The 19,628-nt window shown below is 45.4% G+C and overlaps 1 protein-coding gene across 1 annotated transcript in view; it reads right to left on the reverse strand.

Moving 5' to 3' along the window:
* LOC122477767 (A-kinase anchor protein 17B-like) overlaps positions 1-19,628 on the reverse strand; it is a 30,387-nt gene continuing 10,759 nt past the window's right edge. Inside the window, exons 3-6 of the mRNA XM_043571123.1 lie at positions 11,047-11,815; positions 9,409-9,539; positions 6,458-6,692; positions 1-4,634 (exon numbers count right to left, since the gene is read on the reverse strand). Of these exons, the coding sequence (XP_043427058.1) occupies positions 2,994-4,634; positions 6,458-6,692; positions 9,409-9,539; positions 11,047-11,799 (2,760 nt within the window). The 5' untranslated portion in view covers positions 11,800-11,815 and the 3' untranslated portion in view covers positions 1-2,993. The remainder of the gene's footprint in view (positions 4,635-6,457; positions 6,693-9,408; positions 9,540-11,046; positions 11,816-19,628) is intronic.

Consider the following 19,628-nt stretch of genomic DNA (forward strand, 5'->3'; position numbering starts at 1 on the left):
TAGTCACTATGACCATTTTATTTTTAATATATCTGAAAATTAAATATGTATTATTTCTCTAACAATGCAAATGAGGATCGACAACATTAGTGCAAAGCGGCATCCTACAAGTAGAAACTCACCCCGCCCCGGTGAAATTATTAGCGTTTAAGAGTTCACATTCTAAACAGTCTTTGCCACACAAAAAATGCGTTTATTTGGTTCTTACTTTCAAAATTACCAGGTTACATGGCTTTCTACCTGAGAAATTCAAACAAATTGAACAAAAATACATTGACAGGTTTTTAGTTTTCGTAAAGCACTATCAGCACATACGAGGAAAAACATGGAGATGTCTGTCTAAAAAGACAAAATTTAAAGTTCAGGCCCTTACTTACTTAATAAGACATAGAAAAAAGATGTGAGAAAAAACTCTTGCACCACTTAAATAACAGCACAACAAAGAATAACTAAGTAACTAGAACTAATAGAAAGTGATCACAATATTTTCGGTTCTATCTCATTGCTTACTAAGCCACTCACTCCATTGAAAAGTATAGGATACATTGTTCTCTTCCTCATTTAAGGCCTATGCGCACACACACACACACACACACACAAAAGAAGTTTATTTAAATCTAAAACTCATTACTATAAGACATATAAAAATTGAAGGTGGTACAGAAAGTAAACATGAAATCAGTATTTTTACTAACTTCTAGGTCCCAGGATGGTATTTAGCAAACAAACAAAACCAGACAAAAATATTAGATAGAAGGGACTTAGCACCGGTTCTATTATACCAAAAAAAAAAAAAAAAAATTGCACATGCTGTATTCTGCAATTTATTTTTTATGCCTGGTTACTGAGCAGCAAATTGTTTTCATGCCCCAAAATCTCTGCAAAGAAAAATTATCTAGTGACAGCAGAAATGAAGATTTGTTTTCCAAACAACCATAACTGCTTTCCATTACGAACCCATAGTGTTCTTGGTTTCAATGGCATGGAGCATGAAAAAAGGAGGAGGCAGAGGAGGAGAAAAACACCTAGTTACCAAAAGCTGTCTGACAAAATACAAGCTCTTAGCACTTTAAAAGGCTACTCTGGACAACAGTACTTTGAACATTAATAGTCACTGCTAGTCTTCAGAGGAGAAAAGGCACTCACCCCACGAAACGATTTTTCAGATTTGACAAGCCAAACCTAGTTTTAACGGCAGAGTCACTAGGTTGAAAGTGGAACCGAATACAAGAGAACCAACGAACCGTCCGCTGGTTATCATCTCCTTAATGATAAACACAATCCACTACATTACTTGTAAACTTTCGCACGTACTAGCGTAGCTCTCTTAAATGGGAGGAGAAGAGATCAATGAAACAACGTGTGGTTCTTACTTCCGGTAACTTAGAAGATCTTGGGGCCCCTTTAGAGATCAGGTTGCTCGAGTGGCTGGCTGGTTATGAGCACTTAACGTGCCTCGTCACTCGGGGCAACCACACTGACTGGCATTCCACCTTGCCTCTACCGGCTGGTACTTTTCCACAGAATATCAAGTGAAGACTGAAATGAATCATGTCACAGGGAGATGTTGCCTTCCACTACTTCTGTGAATGAAAATCACCCTCTCGTCCTGCCAGCCGGTCTGATCTCATCGATGTCTTCAACTGCCGAGTCAGGGAGAGCTTGGCTGGGGGTGGGGGAAAAAAAGGTCATCTACTGCCCCTGAGGGTCCTAAATCCGATATAAGGCGGAATGAATCAGCCGAGCTTTTAATAGAACATGCACTGCGTTAAGATGTAAGTCTTTATGAATCTATAAAAGATCTCAATTTAAAAACATAGTCAAGAAGTCCAAAACCAGTAGGTAAAAAGAGAAACTGCTTATGTTACGAGTTTACAAAGCCTTCACGCGTACCATTTTTCCCCAGCTAGAAAACTAGGGCTTTGCCCTCGACTCTTAACTCCATGGCGTTATTGAGGATTGGGGAGGCACTTGTTAACGTGTTATCAAAAGTCGGTTTGGGGATAGTCAGCGGCTTGTTACAAACTGATGTCACCCAACCCTGAGTGAAAGGATTACACAACCTGAAATGAAATACTGCCACGTCCTGTCCTCCCAAAGTGCTGGTATCGGTGGCCCAGGATCTTTCGGCATTTCCTTTTGCAAATCCCACCGGTTCTTTTATTTCCATTCTCTTGTTTCTCTAGGATGGAATGACGTGGGGTTCTTCAAAAAAAAAAAAAAAACCACACACACACAAGAACAAAAAAGAAAGAACGAAACAAAACTCTGCAAATGGTCCACCATCCGTTTAAACGTCAAGGGACAATCCGAGCCCCTTTTAGTTTCGTCTTCCAAACTTTGTTTCTAAAAGGACAACTCTTTGAGTACTGTGAACATATTTAAAAGATTAATTTCCCTCTGGTGGGTGGTCACGTAACCTTCCGATGTCGTGAAGGAGTCTCTGGTATGTCCTTGCTGTCATCCCTTCTGTCACCCACAGCCATTTCTGGATAAAAGTCAGGAAAGTTTCGTCGCTGCACGTGGTGTTTCTGACCAAGGCGAAGAAGGTATAAAAAGACCTTATTTCATGCGCTGTTGTCCCTTTTGAAGATAAATGACACTAAATGATGCTGTAAGAACAGCTAAAGAGCCACAGAGGGCCATCTCAACTCCTCTCAACGTTCATTTGCTCCCTCGCTGGCACCCAGTTAAAGTCGCGGCTGAACCGTAGAAATGTCTGTCCTCGGATCAAGAAGTTTTGCGGGCACACTGTTTTACCAACCTTCAGAGTCTGGATGTTTTTTATTTCTAAAGTTTGCCAGCACACTGGCAGTCATTTATGCTTTATGCTTTGGCAAGAGAAACAAGGTTTTTGCATTTGACCTTGCTCAAGCTTTTAAGTGTCGCTCTCTTGCTCTGTAGTTGCCAACTACATCGCTATATTTGGTTTTAAGTCTTCTTCTTGCAATTTGTTTGCTGCGAATGAGAGCGTTTTCTGAACTGAAAGAACTTCAAAACATTTGATAATACAGAGGACTAGTGTAGCCGTTTTGTGAATAGCTGCCATAGTCCGCGTGCTCCTGACTGTTGCGTCTAATAGAATAATTATCAGAATTCAGCCTGGAATCTTTAGAATTCTCATATCTTTTGAACCTTCTCACCTCCTGGTTGTAGTCTGGCCTCCAGGGGGTCTTTCTTCTTGGGGGGAAACCCCTCAAGTAGAAAACATCGGCGCTGTTTGATGATGTCATTGGCACATGAGGGGGCCTGTAGTTCGCGTTCTGGCCGAATGCGCTATCATCGAACCTCCTCCTCTTTCTTACCCTGTCGTCTAACAGATCACTGGGGCTGGATCCGCGGCAGTAGCCTTCATCAAACAAATATTTGGGGGCCAGTGTTTCCCTGTTTCGGCTGTTGTTCTTCTCACCTCTCATGGAACCGTTTTCACCTTCAAGCCATGGGCATGTCAGCTCATACCTGGACCTCTTGACTGGTTTCCAAAGCTCGTATTTAGAGTAGCGTTCCTCGCCCTCACGGTTCCACTCTGAACACCAGGTCTGCGGACTTGACCTAACTTCTTGATGGCTAGTGATAATTTCAGCAGCATCAAGAGATCTTTTTTCTGGGGAGCTATCATTCGTAGTCACAGATTTCTCATTGTCTTCTTTCTTTATGCTAAGGATTTCGCTGAAGCATTCAGAATCACTACTGATTTCCTCTAAGAAATCGGTCAACTCCATTTCTAAGTCTGCTGACCTGTTGGGTGAGGAATCCTGGCTTTGACTGGTGGATTTGGAAACTCTGACCTCGTAAGCATAAATCTCTTCCGACAGATGGCTCATTGCATCAGCTGGGGACAAATGACCACCAGCCTCACTGGCTGTGTCCTTGCAATGATTTAACTCCTTGCGACTTTCTCTGGCATGATCCGCTCTTCCTCTCTTTTGTGGTTTATGCTCAGGACCCCGAGTACAAATCTCTGAGCAGCCATCATCTTTTTGAGCCTGTCGTGTTGTTGCCAGGGTTTGCACTGGGTTCAGGCTGGTGGAGTGATAGTTACGTTTTCTCAGAGTGACTCGCAATCCATTTCCCTTAGCATGGACAGCCCTCTGCCACTCACGCGTGCTTTCTGGGCCACTTGGTTCTAGGCAGATACGGGCATGGCTTGGAGGTTGATAGCAGTTTAACATGTAATCAATAAATTCATCTGTTTCATAGATCTTCTGCTTCCTGCCACGCCCTCGCTCAAACAATCTGGAGGAATTGGATTTATGAGAATTGCTGTGGTCTTCTTTCTCAAGAGGCTGACCTTGGACTGTTGCATTCTGCAGAGAACTCTGGTCAGAGACCGAACCATCGTTGTATCCATCAGCTAATGATTTTCCAGCTCTTGCTCCTCTAGCTGAAGAGCTTATTTCTTTTCTCCTAAGGTGGTGGGGAGATTGATGTAAGTGAGCCCTATTTATTTTCTTCATTTTTTGTTTTTGTTTATGGTGTAACTTGGCAACCTGATATCTTGGCACTTCTTCTTGATTCTGAAGGTACTGGCTGTGTAGCTCTTCTTTCTTCAGAGTTTCCAACGTGTTCCCTGGAGTCTGGTTCGCTCTGGGGCTTGGATCGTCTACCCCCTGTGGGTTAAACTGGGTGGATTCCTTTAAAGAAAAAGGTTAAACACCTCACATGAAAACTGTAACGGTTTAAACATTTCAAAGAAAACTGGGCTTTCTGGCATGGTTCTGAAGTGGTTTCTAAGCTGTAAGGTGGATCCAGACTAGGAACAACATCGCACTGAGGAGAGAAGAGGCACGAATGAAGTGTCTCGGGCTAACGCAAACACTAGGTCTGTGCTCGACCGTTTACACGCCTTCAGAGCACACGACCCTTTCCTTTATATGTGCGCAAACTGGCGAGCATTTACTGTTCCGGGTCTTACGCTAGGGGCTGGGGACAGTAAAAGGAGACATGCTCTACAGCCTTCCCAGAAAATCCTAGAACAAGAAGAGACTGATGGGTGCGATGTGTGTCTAAAAGGGAATCGCCTGGCCTAAAACATGAACCGCCTTTCTGTTTTTCATTCCAGCCTCTTCCCGTGGATTGTAGGGGAGGACATCCCTGAGCTGTCCCCTCTCCCCTGCTTCATTCAGAAGCAAGATGACAGGTAGAAAACACGACCACGCCAGTGGTTCTGCCTGTGTTGTCTGCTCTGCACAACCAAAGGGCGGGTTAAAGGTGCTGCCCACGGGCCCCACCCCTCGGGGAGAGTGTGCACTGTGCCCTCACTGACGGCTCGCGTCAGTCGGGACAGTGCCCACCCGTTACCCGGGATCCAAACCTGAGGACCGCACGCAATCAGTGTGTGGTATCAGTGGGGCCAAGGATTAGGCACCACACACGTGTAAAAAGGTAAATTCTTAAAAAGGGGGTCGCCCCCAGAGATCAGTAAGGTACATTTAAAAGATTCAGCTAGCCTTATTAGAAAGTCTATGTGAGAGTTTTCTGATCTTGATTTCACTCGGGTCGGTTGTCCACACTAATGAGCGGCCTCTGATACTGAGGCCATTTACTCTTCGTCTTTAAAAACACTGAAGGGGCGCCTGGGGGGCTCAGTCGGTAACGCGTCCAAATTCAGCTCAGGTCTGATCTCACCGTCCGTGAGTTCGAGCCCCGCAAGGGGCTCTCTGTTGTCACCGAGGAGCCTGCTTTGGATCCTCTGTCTCCCTCTCTCTCGGCTCCTCCCCTGCTCTCCCTCTCTCTCTCTCTCTTGCTCTTTCTCTCTCTCAAAAAAAAAAAATAAATAAAAACACTGAATATGCATTTTTAAATTAATAATTTGGGAACCTTTCTGACCTTCACTCCAGGATATCTGTGGAGCCTGGTTATCTTTAGGAGGTCAGTAAAGTGGGGCAAAAGCCAAAAACAACAACAACAACAACAACAACAACAGCAAAACCCAAAACTCCCAAACGGAAACTCTCCAAACAAAACAATTGCTCTGTGATGTGAGAAATTCCTTAGCAAATAGTGTAAGACTAGACTAACATGAACCTGCTACCCTAAGGTCTCTGTTCAAGGTTCTTCCTTCCCATCCAAACCTGTTGCAGATGAACGGACAAGTTAATGGAAGGCTACGCACCTAACACCCCTTCCCTCGCCCTGGCGCCTTCCGTTATATCCACGAGAAACTCAGAGAAGATACACTAGCTATAGGGCTCTGGGTCAGACCATCCTGGAGTTCGGGAGCACACAGTGTGCCAGACGGTAAGGGTGAGACACGAGTGCTTTGGACAATTTGGGTACCTCTTTCGCAAATCCACAACTGGGCTACTGGAGATCAGCCTATTGAAAACGAATCCCAAGGAAGGCAAAGAGTCTTCCATGGAGTCGATTTGAAACAGGCCACTGCTTCAGCGTAGAAGTGTGCCTCAGAAAGATCAGTACCTACCAAAAGTGATGGCTGATCGAGAAAGAGCCTTACTGCAATTTTCCTCAAGAGGACGCGTAGCAACCGAAGGGCCTCCCCCCTCCTCTGAGCCAGCAGGCACTTCCTCTCCTCCCACTCTTCCCAAGAGTCGGGCTCACGCGCAGCTTCAGCTTTGGCTGGCTCCTTCTGTTTCCTTTGCCGGTGTCTGTCTCTTTCCTTCAGGGCTCGCCGCCTGACCCTGGCCCTCCTCCTCTTTTCCTGGGCTCTCCTCTCCTCCTCTTTCCTTTTCCTGGACAATGATGAAGATTCAGTCATTCAGAAGGTATTTATTAGGTATTTGCTCCCCTTCCAGCTCCCTCCCCACTGCCCGGGGAGGATGGATCGTTTAGGTTTCCAGGAATCACTCAGTGCGAACCCCAGGGCCTGACACAGACAACTTAGGGAATAAGACACCACGCACGGGGCACCGGGGTGGCTCAGTCAGTTAAGCCTCTGACTCTTGATTCCGGCTCAGGCCATGATCCCATGGCTCGTGAGTTCGAACCCTGCGTCGGGCTCTGGGCTGACAACGCAGAGCCTGCTTGGAATTCCCTCTCCCTCTCTGCCCCTCCCCTGATCTCGCCCTCTCAAAATAAATAAATAAACTTAAAAAAAAAAAAAGGCTCCATGTGCATCAGTCGAAACAGAAGGACACAAAATTGAGCTGGTTGGTTAGACGCATGTACAGGAGAGAGTGTACAAAAGGAAGGCTCCAGAATTCAAAGGAGGGGCTTCTAGAAGTCCCCACTTCCTCAAACCGCAAGCAGTCCAGCTCGTGGACTCAGCTGTCGCAGTGCTGATTTCATTTCTCTTGAGATCAAAACCTTCCGTGGAGTTGACTTCACCTTGGCTTATAAAACAGGGAAGTCAAGGCACTCAGAAAATCTTACGGATGAGAACTGGTACTTAACACAGTACACTATCATAAAAACATACTGGCTTAGAAAAATACAGGCTTTGGGGCACCTGGGTGGCTCAGTCAGTTAAGCGTTGGGCTCTTGATCTCAGCTCAGGTCAGGACCGCACGGTTCGTGAGGCTCTTGATCTCAGCTCAGGTCAGGGCCGCACGGTTCGTGAGGCTCTTGATCTCAGCTCAGGTCAGGACCGCACGGTTCGTGAGGCTCTTGATCTCAGCTCAGGTCAGGACCGCACGGTTCGTGAGGCTCTTGATCTCAGCTCAGGTCAGGGCCTCACGGTTCGTGAGGCTCTTGATCTCAGCTCAGGTCAGGGCCGCACGGTTCGTGAGGCTCTTGATCTCAGCTCAGGTCAGGGCCGCACGGTTCGTGAGGCTCTTGATCTCAGCTCAGGTCAGGACCGCACGGTTCGTGAGGCTCTTGATCTCAGCTCAGGTCAGGGCCTCACGGTTCGTGAGGCTCTTGATCTCAGCTCAGGTCAGGGCCTCACGGTTCGTGAGGCTCTTGATCTCAGCTCAGGTCAGGGCCTCACGGTTCGTGAGGCTCTTGATCTCAGCTCAGGTCAGGGCCGCACGGTTCGTGAGGCTCTTGATCTCAGCTCAGGTCAGGGCCGCACGGTTCGTGAGGCTCTTGATCTCAGCTCAGGTCAGGGCCGCACAGTTCGTGAGTTCAAGCCCCGAGTTGGGCTCTGCGCTGATGGCGTGGAGCCTGCTTGGGATTCTCTCTTCTCTGCCCCTTCCCTGCTTGTGTTCGTTCTCTCTCTCTCTCTCTCTCTCTCTCTCAAAATAAATAAATAAACTTAAAAAAAGAAGAAGAATATGGGCTTTGTTTATAGCTGTTCTGTGAAAAATGAAACGGTTTTGGTTAGGCCCTTATGGAAACGTGGGGAAGGAGAAAGAAGGGACAGTTACCTGAGTGAGGACTTAGCCAAAAGCTGAAGGATTATCTAAACTGCATGTTTTGTCCAGAAATTTGGGGCGACAGTTACCTTGACTGGGCTCAATTTCTGGCCAAGTTTCACAGACATGATCTCAATCAACTCCTATTACCCCACCGGCCAAAAAAGTGAAAGGTCCATGAAGGGGTACCCTTTCTCTCCGTTTTTGAACCGCTATAATTCACATGAAAGACTGCAAGAATAAACATGGAAGTGGAGGGGCCAAGAGGTAAGACTTGTTTGTTTGTTTTTTAATTTTTTCATGTTTATGTTATTTTTGAGACAGAGAGACAAAGCGTGAACGGAGGAGGGGTGGAGAGAGAGGGAGACACAGACTCTGAAGCAGGGTCCAGGCTCCGAGCTGTCCACACAGAGCCCAGTGCGGGGCTCAAACTCATGGACCTGTGAGATGATGACCCGAGCCGAAGTCGGACGCTTCACCGACCGAGCCACCCAGGCGCCCCACGTAAGACTTGTTTTGAGAGCCCTGTAGTTCCAGCCCATTTGTACCTTCGTGGCAAACCTTTGGCAATCCAATCGCCCTTTCTAGGCCCAAGTCCCTAATTTCAAGACGAGGAGAAGCTCAAAGAAATAAACATGGGGGCTCCTTAATTTCACCGAAAGACCTTAGGCCAACAGGAAATAGAATGCCAAGAAATACATGCCTTCCTGCCTGTCAGTTGGTTTGACTGCTGAGCATTTTGTGGAAGAAAATCTTTTCCAGTCCTAGAAAGAATTTGTTTTTATTTAAATTGGTAGGCAAGGTAAAATTTGGTAAAGTGGGGGGTAAATTGGTATACTTGTTAATTTGGTGGGCTAGGATTTTCATTCTAAAAGCCCCTGATCCTTTCTTTTTGAATCCTTTCTTCCCAGATATCTTAATCTAGCTCATTACTTGTTCTCCCCGAGAACCTTCTTTTTAAGTTTCCTGTTTTCAGTTGTCTGGCCATTTTGGTCTTGTAACAGCACAGTCGGAAGACGATAGGCTTCCACAGAATTTTCCAACCTGCAGCAATTCCTACTGCCCCCCACCTCATTGTCACCTATTCACCCAAAGGGAAAAAATCCACTCATCGGAAGTGAAAAACCCTCTTTGTTAAAGTCGGTCTCCTCACCTCGCAGCCTCTTCCTCGTCTCTCCTCTTTTCTTTTTTCCTTTCTTCCTCTAGTTCTTGTAATTTTAGCCTTTCTTGATTTCTCCTCCTTATGGCTCCTTCGCTGAAATGTTTGGTCCTATCAAACATAACCTGCCCACAAACAATGCAGAGCTTCATTAGAAAAGTTTGCCAGCTGGCTGGGTATGTCCCAGGTCAGTGAGATGGAACAGGTATGTACATTACCATCCAAAACCCAAGGAGTTCAAAATGCCCTCTCTGCATCCCAGTGTCCAGATGGTTCCGCTGCTTCGTGGTCACCTGCCAAACAGCCCTGTCGAATTTCCTTTGGCAGAACCCTTGAGGAGCTCTAATATAGCTATAGATGACATCACGGTGTCATTTTGGGCACAGGGTCTGAGGGATGTGAGTATATTACCTCTGGTTTGTTATAGCAATCAACTGAGTTCATGTATTTTTTTTTTTAATCATCAGAGACAAAAATAGTCAAAAAATGGGGGGGGGGAGCAGAGGGGGCGGGGAGCGAAGAGGCAAGAAAACTGACCTAATGGGACACAGACATCGGACTGTAGTGATTATTAAGCTACTTTGCAAATCTCAAAATACAGTGAAAGTCAGATCGAGGCACTACAAACAAATTTGCTCGAAAAATAAAAGGAGACAGAAATAGCCCTTTTAAATATACACAAGAATGATAAACACCAAATTCACAATCATGGCTATCTTTGAGGGGAGGAAGGGGAATGGGGTCTCATCTCACTGGTGATGTTTTCTTTTGTAAGCCGGGCAATGGGTACATGGGTGGTCACCATGGTACGTGTTATATCTTTTGTCTGGCTGAATAGCTCCTAATTTAAAAAGATATATTTTAGGGGTGCCCGGGTGGCTCAGTCGGTTGAACGTCTGACTCTTGATTTTGGTCATGATCAAAGGGTTGTGGGATCAAGCCTCAGGTTGGACTCTGCGCTGAGTGTAGAGCCTGCTTAAGATATTCTCTCTCTCTCTCTCTCTCTCTCTCTCTCTCTCTCCCCCCTCCCTTCCTCCCCCCTCCCTTCCTCCCCCCTCCCTCCCCCCCCCCCGCCCCTCTCCTCCACTTGCACGCACTCTCTCTAAGAAGATGGCCAAGCATTCAGACATCGATGAGGTGGCATGACTGGACAGACAGGATGATCTTGAAAGGAAAGCATCCAAGCTTGTTGAGGTTACGTTCCAACAATTTACCTGACGGACATCCTGAAAATGTAAGCTGTTGCCCCAAGAGGACAGAGGGAGTAAACCGCTCTCCTGTGGTTTCAAACTGCATGTATCCCTCTCTCTCAGCAACTCGTCAAATAGAACAGGCATACGAGACAGTTCCATAAGGGCCAGAGGAATTCTTCAGTGCCCTGGAGAAGTTAGGGCAGAACCCCGGATAATAACAAAACCCCAGCCAGCAGCATGCCTGCTAGCAGAGAATGTTCAAATCCGGATTATTTTTATTCCTAAACATCCATTTATTAGTGACAACACAAATCTCCACATTAGCTGTCAATCAGAGCCTGGTGGGGTCTAAGGAAATTTATTCTAGATGCTTCCTTCCAGCTTTTGCTCAGGACCACCTGGACAGTGGGGAATGAAAGAAATTCTGGCTCCTTCTTACCTTGATGTTACAGGCCAGAGCTTTCCCATCGTCTCCTTTGAGCATTAGCTTCATACCTCGAAGGGACTCCATGGCTTTCACAAAGTCCGTCGACTCCTGGTACTGTATAAAGGCCTCAAACGTCTGCAAGCCGAAGCCGAAGCCCCCGAAGTTCCCACCAGTCGTCACTTCTCGGTAGGGGTCTAGCATAGGGATATCCACATTCTTGATCTTCCCAAAGCTTTCAAAGACCACCCGGAGGATCTCTTCACAGGGCTTCTCCCCGCTGGAACCTTTAGGTGCAAACCACTTGCAGGGCAAGCCTTCAAAATATATAGAGTCGGGGCTCTTATCCTGGTCCTGCTCTTCAGCCCCATCACTCGACGAGGCCTCCTTCTCCCTGGGGAAGCGCTCCCACTCTCCCTGGGCGTCCGTAGCCACTACTTTTAAGTCTGTTTTCAAACCGTTTAGCTTGATGATCTTTCCATGTAACTTTGCCTTCAAGATCTGAACCAGACTTCGCGTTTCGGCCTCCCCCTCGAACCGGATGAAGTCCTTGGTACTCTTAGAGAGCCGGACTGTGGTGAACTGATCAGGGCAAATTAGGCTCTTAAGCTGGTCGAGAACTTCCCAGTTGGAGAAGGGTCTCATGGGTTCTGAGCTCTCTGGGAGCAATACATTGATCATCAGTTTTGCTATGGGCTTGAGGTAGAGGTGCTGAGCTGCACAGAGCTCTGTGGCCTCAGAGTTATCATACACCACGGTGACCGTCATGGTAGCCCCCGGAAACCTTAGAGGGTGAGAGAGAACATTTTCATACAGATGGAGCAAAACACGGATTTGGACTTCGAAGGCTGCTAGCATTCCTGGACTTCAGGTCAACTGATAGGGGAAAGCACACTTTGGGGAGACTGAAGACAACAGCTCGCATTCGTTTAATGTGTTTTAGGGGTTTCAAAGTTTCCGTATACAGTTGGCCCTTGAACGGGACGGGGGTGAGGGGCACCAACCCCCCTCACCCTCATGCGGTTGAAAATCCACGCATGATTTTGGCTGCCCCCCAACCCAACTACTGTTAACCAGAGCCTTACCGACAACAGAAACAATCGAGGGACACATATTTTGCATGTTATATGGATGATATACCGTATTCTTACAATGAAGTAAGCTAGAGGAAAGAAAATGTTCTGAAGAAAATCAGAAGGAAGGAAAAAAATGGGGGCGCCTGGCTGGCTCAGACAGTGGAGCATGCAACTCTCGATCTCGGGGTTCTGAGTTTGAGCACCGCATTGGGTGTAGAGGTTACTTTAAAAAAAAGAAGAAGAAGAAGAAGAAGAAGGGGCGCCTGGGTGGCTCGGTCGGTTAAGTGTCTGACTTCGGCCAGGTCATGATCTCACGGTTCATGAGTTCGAGCCCCACGCTGGGCTTTGTGCTGACAGTGAGGAGGAGCCTGCTTGGGATTCTCTCTCTCTCTCTCTCTCTCTCTGCCCCTCCCCCACTTGCGCACTCTCTCTCTTTCTCTCTGAGTGAATAAATAAACTTAAAAAAAAAAAGAAAAGGGGCGCCTGGGTGGCTCCGTCGGTTAAGCGGCCGACTTCGGCTCAGGTCATGATCTCACAGTCTGTGAGCTCGAGCCCCGCATCGGGCTCTGAGCTGAGTGCTCGGAGCCTGGAGCCTGCTTCCGATTCTGTGTCTCCCTCTTTCTCTGTCCCTCCCCCACTCACGCTCTCTCTCCCTCTCTCAAAAATAAATAAACATTCAAAAAAAAAAGAAAAGAAAAGAAAATCATAAGGGAAAATACATGTATGGTACTGTACTGTATTGATCGCAAAGAAATCCGTGTATAAATGGACCCGCACAGTTCAAATCTGTGTTGTTCAAGGGCCAACTGTACTGTGTTTCAGTTTCCTTCACTGAAAAATTGAGATTCTAGGATTTCTGAGAGGATTCAACGAGCAAGTACATGTGAAAGCTTAAGAATAGTGCCCGGCACAAAGGAAGTTCTCAATACACACAAGCTATGATGATTCTTTATTTGTGGCAAAAGTGTTATTTTATCTCATTTGATTCACGAAGCAACCTATAAGAATTTTCATGCCTGTTTTACAGATAGGGAAATTCAGACGGATTCAGAAAAATTCAGTGACTTGCCCACACGTTGAGACCCCAAGATCCCAAATCTCCAATCTATTGCATGATTGATCTCAAAGGTCAAATCCCAGAAAAACTGGCTGGGGGTACTACAGAAACGAGGCAAGGGTAAAACACCCATAGCGCATTCGGGAACACGCACCTGATTTAACATCCTTGGTCCAGGTTGGTTTCTAGGTCTTACGTGGACATATCCACTCGTATGCTCCCAGTCTATTGACATGAACTAAACTGAACTCTAAGTTCCAATGCAGAAGAACCATCCTCTTCTAATGAATGACCAAGTGAATTTGCCCTTGACCTAACAATCCCCCAAACATGAGTGCCTGCTGGCATTTCCTATTAACAAACTCTTTTAAGCTGCCCAAGGTGCCCCAAGATTACAAATACTGGGAATCAAGGATTTCTGCTCCTATTTGCTGACTTCAAATAGCACTTTCCAATAAAGGAGTTTTTTCTAAAGTGGATATATCCAGAGTCTATAAAGCCTGAGTTTCTCATGTTTTATGTCAACTTCCAATGTCAACTTCTGAGAGGTTTAGACTCAAGCATACATGGCCAGATGATAGAAATTCTAACACAAAATCCACTACTAAATCTTGGTTAACTTTGTAGGTACATAATTCTTTAATAACTGTCCACAAAGGACAGTCCAAGTCAATTTCCTTGAGGAGACAAAGTTTGCGTAGACTGTTTTTTTAAAGGCCTCCAAAGGTTATATCTAAGATATTAAGGTTCTTAGAAATTCTTATAATAGCAACACTGAACTGGGGTGTTATGAAAACAAACATGCTCTCTTTCTCCAAAAACATTATCTAAATAGCAAAATGAGGAAAAAAATCCAGTTACTTTGCTGCAACGTGCAACCTAAATGAGAGTCAACGCTAAGCTCCTTTAGGGGAGAAAAATTAATGTGATATTCAACCAAGATACACAGAACTCCCAAATTCATCTACAGTCAGTAGGTATTTGTTTACACAACCTAATTCAAAGCAACGGCTTTTAAAAAACCTTCCAGAAAAAATACACACAGAGTAGTTAACCACTTCAAAGTGATCAGGTTTGTCATGCTCTCCCCATTTATTCCAGTGACAAGCCTTTGTCTTAAACATTTCAGAATGCTTCCTTTTGGATTGATTTCAAAGTCCGGGTTACATTCTTTTAAATAGCCTTGACGGGGGTCAATTTTGAAATTCTTTTATCATGGATTTGATATTTAGAAATTATCAAAAATTACCTAGAATTGGGGCGCCTGGGTGGCTCAGTCGGTTAAGCGTCTGACTTTGGCTCAGGTCATGATCTCACAGTTTGTGAGTTCGAGCCCCGCATCGGGCTCTGTGCTGACAGCTCGGAGCCTGGAGCCTGCTTAGATTCTGTGTCTCCCTCTCTCTCTGACCCTCCCCCCGTTCATGCTCTGTCTCTGTCTCAAAAATAAATAAAAATTAAAAAAAAAATGACCTAGAATCAAGAACGTTGAATAAAATGGTTGACTATAAAAAACAAACTGATTTTCTTAACTGGCTTATAACCGCCTCCCCCCAAAAAAGGAGATTCTAATAAAGGCTCTGATTCTTGCTTTTTTAATTCGTGGGTACATCGTTGGAATGAGTGTAGAGCTTTGAAAGATGACAACTTTGAAGGACAACAGTCATTTGAATGTGGTGGTATAAGAGTTGTAAAAGTAATCGCAAGTTTCCACCCAGCCCCGTATCTACACTCTGCGATGTGACTTTGAGTTACTGCTATCAAGAGATAGAGTCAGGGCGCTTGGGTGTCTCAGTTGGTTAAGCGTCTGACTCTTGATTTCGGAAGATGTCCTAGACCAGCCAGCCCCCAGCCAACCCACCAACTGACCACTGACACGTGAGCAAGTACAACAGTCCTGCCAACCTATAGACTTGGAAGAAACAATAAATCCCTGTTGTTTAAGCCACTAAGTTTGGAGATGGTTTGTTACACAACAATAGCTAACTGATACATGTATCGAACTCTTAATTCGTTTCAAGATATACAATTACAAGGGCACCTGGGTGGCTCAGTCAGTTAAGCGTACGTCTTCAGCTCAGGTCATGATCTTGTGATTTGTATAAGTTCAAGCCCCGCGTCGGGCTCTGTGCTGACAGCTCGGAGCCTAGAGGCTGCTTCGGATGCTGTGTCTCCCTCTCTCTCTCTCTGCCCCTCCCCTGCTCGCGCTCTGTCTCTCTCTCTCTCTCTCTCTCAACACTAAATAGATACACAATTCCATTTAATAGTCTTTACACAAACGAATAAAAAGTTATAAAAGCCAATTCCTGGGAGAGTTTTGGGAAGAAAAAAACAGGCATCTTCATATCTTGCTAGAGACCATGTAAATCATCTTTTTCTGGAATAATTTAGCCAAACAAACCGAGAATCATAAAAATTCTCATCTCCTTTATCAAGTAACCTGCTCTAGAAACTTATCCTAGAGAAATAATTTAAAATAAGAAAAAAGCATGGGCGTCTGGCTGGCTCAGTTGGTAGAGCATGCAACTCTTGATCTCAGGGTCATGAGTTCAAGCCCCACATTGGCCAGGGAGCCTACTTTAAAAAACAAAATCAAACCTGCTCAAAGCCACTTATTACAGTGTCATTTGGATATAATTTTGTGCAAATTATGTATGCACAGGAATAAAGTCCAGAAATTGAGTTATGAATTTTTTGGTAAGTAGTTTTCTTTTTAATTATTTTTTAATGTTTATTTATTTTTGAGACAGAGAGAGACAGAACATGAATGGGGGAGGGGCAGAGAGAGAGGGAGACACAGAATCGGAAGCAGGCTCCAGGCTCCGAGCCATCAGCCCAGAGCCTGACACGGGGCTCAAACTCACGAACCGTGAGATCGCGACCTGAGCTGAAGTCGGACGCTCAACCGACTGAGCCACCCAGGCGCCCCGGGAAAGTAGTTTTTAATGACACATTTACTGATTTAATCAAACTTTTAATAGATGCATTTTTAGTCACTTGTTTAAAATTATGACCAGTATAAATAGATCTTATTTAAAAATTTCTTCTACTTAAAATTAAATTCACAAAGACGACTAAAAATCATCACCGTTTTGAGATTTAACATATGCCTCACACCCCTCACAAGGATGATTTCTACATAACAAAACAAATTTCTATACTTTACCCACATCTCTCCACTTTCCTGAAGTGTAAAAAAAAAAAAAAAAAAAAAAAAAAAAAAAAAGGCTCTTATCAAGTTTGGAGAGAAATGAGCCAAATACCATTTTAAAGTGTTTGATGAACCGTGTTTTTGACAGTTTTCAAAAAACTGGCTATCGCTTCCGTCTCACACTGAAGCAAAAATAAGCAGTAAATTCTACAGCAGAAGCCATAACTCGGATGCCTACAGCCAACAGCAAGACGGTCTCAGTGAACAAAGTAAACTGAGCAGAGACTGAGGAACGGGCCAATCTCAAAGGGCAAGTCCTCCTCAGGTCCAGCTGCAATGAGGGAAGAAGGGCCAGGATCGGCCAGAACGCCCGTGTTTTCCAGAAGCACCAGAAATCCAGGTCCTTACGTGAAATCTGATTTTCAGATGTTGGCAATCAATTGAAACGATTTAAAAGCAGTGCAGAGTACAAATAAACACATCTACAGGACTCTCTGGCGTGCTAGTCCTTGACCTCTCTGCTCTAGAGTATTGCTCTCAGCTCTTTCTCCAGGGATGAGACCCTACACCTGGATTAGGAAGCACCTAAGCTATTTTCTGACCTTCCCAAGATTGGTCTTAAAAACACAAACAAACAAACAATAATGACCCCCTTTAAAGTTCCCAACGCAGGCCCCCCCCCCCCGAGTCGGAGGAGCACGTGACCCTTGATCTCGGGGTGGTGGGTTCAAGCCCCAGGCCGGGTGTACAGATGACTTAAATAAATAAATAAACTTTTAAAAAATAAAATAAAATCCCCACGGCCAACTCCTGGCTCCCCCAAATAGTAACAATAATGAATTAGACAGTTGTCCTCATATCTTTCCCTGTTGTTCGTGGGCTTTAAAATTAAATGTTCATGAGTATTTCATCTTAAAATTAAAATACTCTCCCAGAATAGGGAGCTAATTTTCCAATCTTAATTTTTAAAAATACTGAGGCATATGTCAGTTCATAATGAACCTATGGTCCACTGAGGCACTAGATTTTTTTTTTTTTTTTTTTTTTTTGGTATTGTTGCCAGGTTCCGTTTTCTTTTTTTTTTTTTTAAGTTTTTTTTTCAACGTTTTTTATTTATTTTTGGGACAGAGAGAGACAGCATGAACGGGGGAGGGGCAGAGAGAGAGGGGGAGACACAGAATCGGAAACAGGCTCCAGGCTCCGAGCCATCAGCCCAGAGCCTGACGCGGGGCTCGAACTCACGGACCGCGAGATCGTGACCTGGCTGAAGTCAGACGCTTAACCGACTGCGCCACCCAGGCGCCCCTACCAGGTTCCATTTTCTTCTTGAAGCTGCTAAGGGATTGAAGCTGCTACTTTCTCATCTGTCTTGGGGACCGTGTGATTTCTTGTCTGTTTCCCTTTGGGTTATTGTTCCACTCTACCGCATAGCCCTTTGGCTAACCAAGGACTTCCTTCTTTATAAAATTTCAGTGGCTCTTGACAGTCTCCCGACTGTACATCAGTGAACACTACTATTCACACAACTATTCACATCAGTGTACACAACTATTCGCTGTGCCTTGGGTTTTCCCTGAACTTTTGGTTGTGCCTTTGGGTTTTTTTTTTTTTTTTCTATATGCAATATTCTTCAGCAAATACATCATGTTTAAAATGGCAAGTGTAGGGGCGCCTGGGTGGCTCTGTCCGTTAAGCATCTGACTCCCGATTTCGGCAAAGGTCATGATCTCACAGTTGATGAGATCGAGACGGCGTCAGGCTCTGGGCTGACAGGGCTAACCTGCTTGGGATTCTCTCTCTCCCTCTCTCTCTGCCCCTCCCTGACTCCATGCACACACACCCTCTCTCTCGTTCTCTCTCTCTCTCAAAATAAATAAATAAACAGTTAACTCTCTCTCACAATAAATGAATAAACTTTAAAAGAAAAGGGGGGTGGTTACTGGGTGGCTTCGCAGTTAGGCATCCAACTCTTGGTTTCAGCTCAGGTCATGATCTCACGATTCCATGAGTTCAAGCCCCGCATTGGGGTCCCACTGATGGTGTAGAGCCTGCTGGGGATTCTTTCTCTCCCTCTCTCTCTGACTCTCTCTCTTTCTCTCAAAATAAATCAATAAACATTAAAAAAAACCAAACAAACATTTTTAAAAAATAAATAAAATGACAGGTGCAGATGAGCTCCTCTGGGAATGAGAAAACATAGAACCAATCCCCGTGGGAAATTAGAAGTCAGCATGAGGAGGAGGGCTCAGCAAGAAGACAGAAGAAGCTGGGGCGCCTGGGTGGCTCGGTCGGTTAAGCGTCCGACTTCAGCTCAGGTCATGATCTCATGGTCGTGAGTTCGAGCCCCGCGTCGGGCTCTGTGTTGATAGCTCAGAGCCTGGAGCCTGTTTCAGATTCTGTGTCTCCCTCTCTCTCTGCCCCTCCCCCGTTCATGCTCTGTCTCTCTCTGTCTCAAAAATAAATAAACGTTAAAAAAAAATTAAAAAAAAAAAGAAGACAGAAGAAGCAGCCAGACATGTAGAAGTGTTTCAAGAAGGAGGATTAGTCAGTGGTGTTGACTACTCCTAAGAGGTCAAGTAAGGTACTGGGGCACCTGAGTGGCTCAGTCGGTTAAGCATCCGGCTTTGGCTCAGGTCATGATCTCACGGTTTGTGAGTTCAAGCCCCGCATCGGGCTCCATGCTGACAGCTCAGAGCCTGGAGGCTGCTTTGGATTCTGTGTCTCCCTCTCTCTCTGCTCCTCCCCCGCTCATGCTCTGTCTCTCTCTCAAAATAAATAAACATTAAAAAAATTTTTAAAGAGGTCAAGTAAGGGGAGAATAGAGAAGTGTCCACTAAAAATGTTTTTAAGATTTTATTCTTAAGTAATCTCTACACCCAACGTGGGACTTGAACTCACAACCCCAAGATCAAGAGTCACATTCTCTACCAACAAAGCCAGCCAGGCCCCCCAAAAAAGTGTCCACTGAATTTGGCAGCATTAGAGGCTGTTGGTGATCTTAGCAAGCATGGTCTTGTGGACTGTTGAGGGCAAAATCCAGATTGTATTAAGTTGAAGAGTTTAAAAGAAGTAGAGAAGCAGAGATGGTGTGTAGATTAGGATTTTAAGAAATGGAGCAGGGGCGCCTGGCTGGCTCAGTCAGTAGAGCATGTGACTCTTGATCTTGGGTCATGACTTCAAGCCCCACACTGGGCGTACAGCTGAAGGAGGAGGAGGAGAAGAGGAAGAGCAGGAGGAGGAGGAGGAGGAGGACGAGGAGGACGAGGACGAGGAGGACGAGGAGGAGGACGAGGAGGAGAAATGGAGCAGTATCTGG

The sequence above is a fragment of the Prionailurus bengalensis genome, chromosome X, assembly GCF_016509475.1.
Source record: "Prionailurus bengalensis isolate Pbe53 chromosome X, Fcat_Pben_1.1_paternal_pri, whole genome shotgun sequence".
NCBI lineage: Eukaryota > Metazoa > Chordata > Mammalia > Carnivora > Felidae > Prionailurus > Prionailurus bengalensis.